This window comes from Onychostruthus taczanowskii, unplaced genomic scaffold (genome assembly GCF_017590055.1).
Source record: "Onychostruthus taczanowskii isolate IOZ18803 unplaced genomic scaffold, ASM1759005v1 scaffold393, whole genome shotgun sequence".
Lineage (NCBI taxonomy): Eukaryota > Metazoa > Chordata > Aves > Passeriformes > Passeridae > Onychostruthus > Onychostruthus taczanowskii.
Window position 1 is genome coordinate 19,672 of NW_024501382.1, and position 1,565 is coordinate 21,236.

At 77.8% G+C, this 1,565-nt stretch overlaps 1 protein-coding gene across 1 annotated transcript in view; it reads right to left on the minus strand.

Moving 5' to 3' along the window:
- Window positions 1-1,508, minus strand: part of LOC121340060 (leucine-rich repeat transmembrane protein FLRT1-like) — a gene marked incomplete at its 5' end in the record, with an annotated part of 2,642 nt that extends 1,134 nt beyond the window's left edge. The window contains one exon of the mRNA XM_041412450.1: window positions 30-1,508. Within this exon, the coding sequence (XP_041268384.1) occupies window positions 30-1,508 (1,479 nt within the window). The remainder of the gene's footprint in view (window positions 1-29) is intronic.
- Window positions 1,509-1,565: the final 57 nt, after the last annotated feature.

Consider the following 1,565-nt stretch of genomic DNA (forward strand, 5'->3'; position numbering starts at 1 on the left):
CCCCCCAGCACCCCCAGCCCCCCCCCGGCCGCCCCCGCCGCCGCCGCCCCCAGAGCCGCGGCCGGGGGCAGCGCCGGGGGGGCGTCCCCGGGGGGGCCCGCGGCTTGGGGGTGGTCCCCGGCCCCCGCCCGGGCTTGGGCGCAGAGCGGGGGAGCGGCGGGGGGCTCCAGGGCGGCGAGGCACACCCGGTACGGCGCCCGGGGCTGCAGCGCCCGCACCACGTACTCGCCGCGCTCCCCCCGCACCAAGGTCTCGGTCACGGCTCCCCCCCCGGGCCGCAGCCAGCTCAGCCTCAGCGACGCCCCGGGAGGAGCCGGCGGCCACCGCACCCTCAGCGCCCCGCCGGGAGCCGCCTGCACCCAGAGCCCCGGCGCGGCGGCGGCGGCTCCTCCCGGTGACACCGGCGACGCGGCGGGCGACGCACCGGGGGACGTCCCGGCACCCGCGGCCGGGCTCTCGCAGGCGTCCATCTCTCCCCGGAGCTCGCCCACCGGCAGCCCCCGCAGCCTCGCCGGCGCCTGGCACAGCAGCCCCCGCACCTCCAGGCGCGGCGGGGCGCGGCGCCGCAGCCAGTCCCGCAGCCAGGCCAGGTTACAGCCGCAGAACCAGGGGTTGTTGCGCAGCCCCAGGTGGCTCAGGCTGCCCAGGTCGTCGAAGAGCCCCCGGGGCAGCGTGGTCAGGTTGTTGTCCGACAGGTCCAGCCTCTCCAGCGCCCTCATCCTCGCCAGAGCCCCGGCGGGCACGTGGCTGATGGCGTTGGCGGCCAGCGAGAGGCGGCGGAGCCGCGCCCGGGGCAGGTTGGCCGGCGGCGCCGCCAGCGCGTTCCGCCCGAGCGACAGCTCGCTGAGGTTGCCCAGGCGGCTGAAGGTGTCGTCGGCCATGCGCTGGTTCGCCAGCAGGTTCCCGTCCAGCACCAGGCGCCGCAGCGCCGGCAGCCCCTCGAAGGCCCGCAGCGGGATGGTGTGGATGCGGTTGTCGTCCAGCCGCAGCTCCTCCAGCGCCGGCGGCAGCCCCGCGGGGACGCTGCTCAGGTGGTTGCGGGAGAGGAAGAGGAGGCGCAGCCGGCGGTTCTCGGCGAACGCGTCCTCCTCGATGCCGGCCGCCGACACCGAGTTATCGTCCAGGTGCAGGCGCTCGAGCAGCGGCGCCCGGGCCAGCGCCCGGCGGCAGAGGCCGCGCACGTTGTTCTCCTGCAGGTGCAGCTCCCGCAGCGCCGGCGGCAGGTGAGCCGGCAGCTGCTCCAGCGCGTTGGCGTACAGGTAAAGCACCCGCAGCGCCGGCAGCCGGCCCAGGCGAGCCGGGATGCCCGCGTCGCCGATGCGGTTGTTCTGCAGGAACAGCGTGGTGGCACCGGGAGGGAGCCCCTCGGGCACGGCCGTCAGCCCGCGGTCGTTGCAGTAGACGCGGCCGCCGGAGCAGCGGCACACGGCCGGGCAGGAGCGCGCGGGGCTCAGCAGGGCGAGGATGAGGATGGTGATGGTGGTGCTGGTGGTCGCGGGGGTCGGAGGGCGGGGTGGTCCCCCCCGCGGTGCCCGGGTTACGGGAGGGGGGACGGGGAGGGGAGG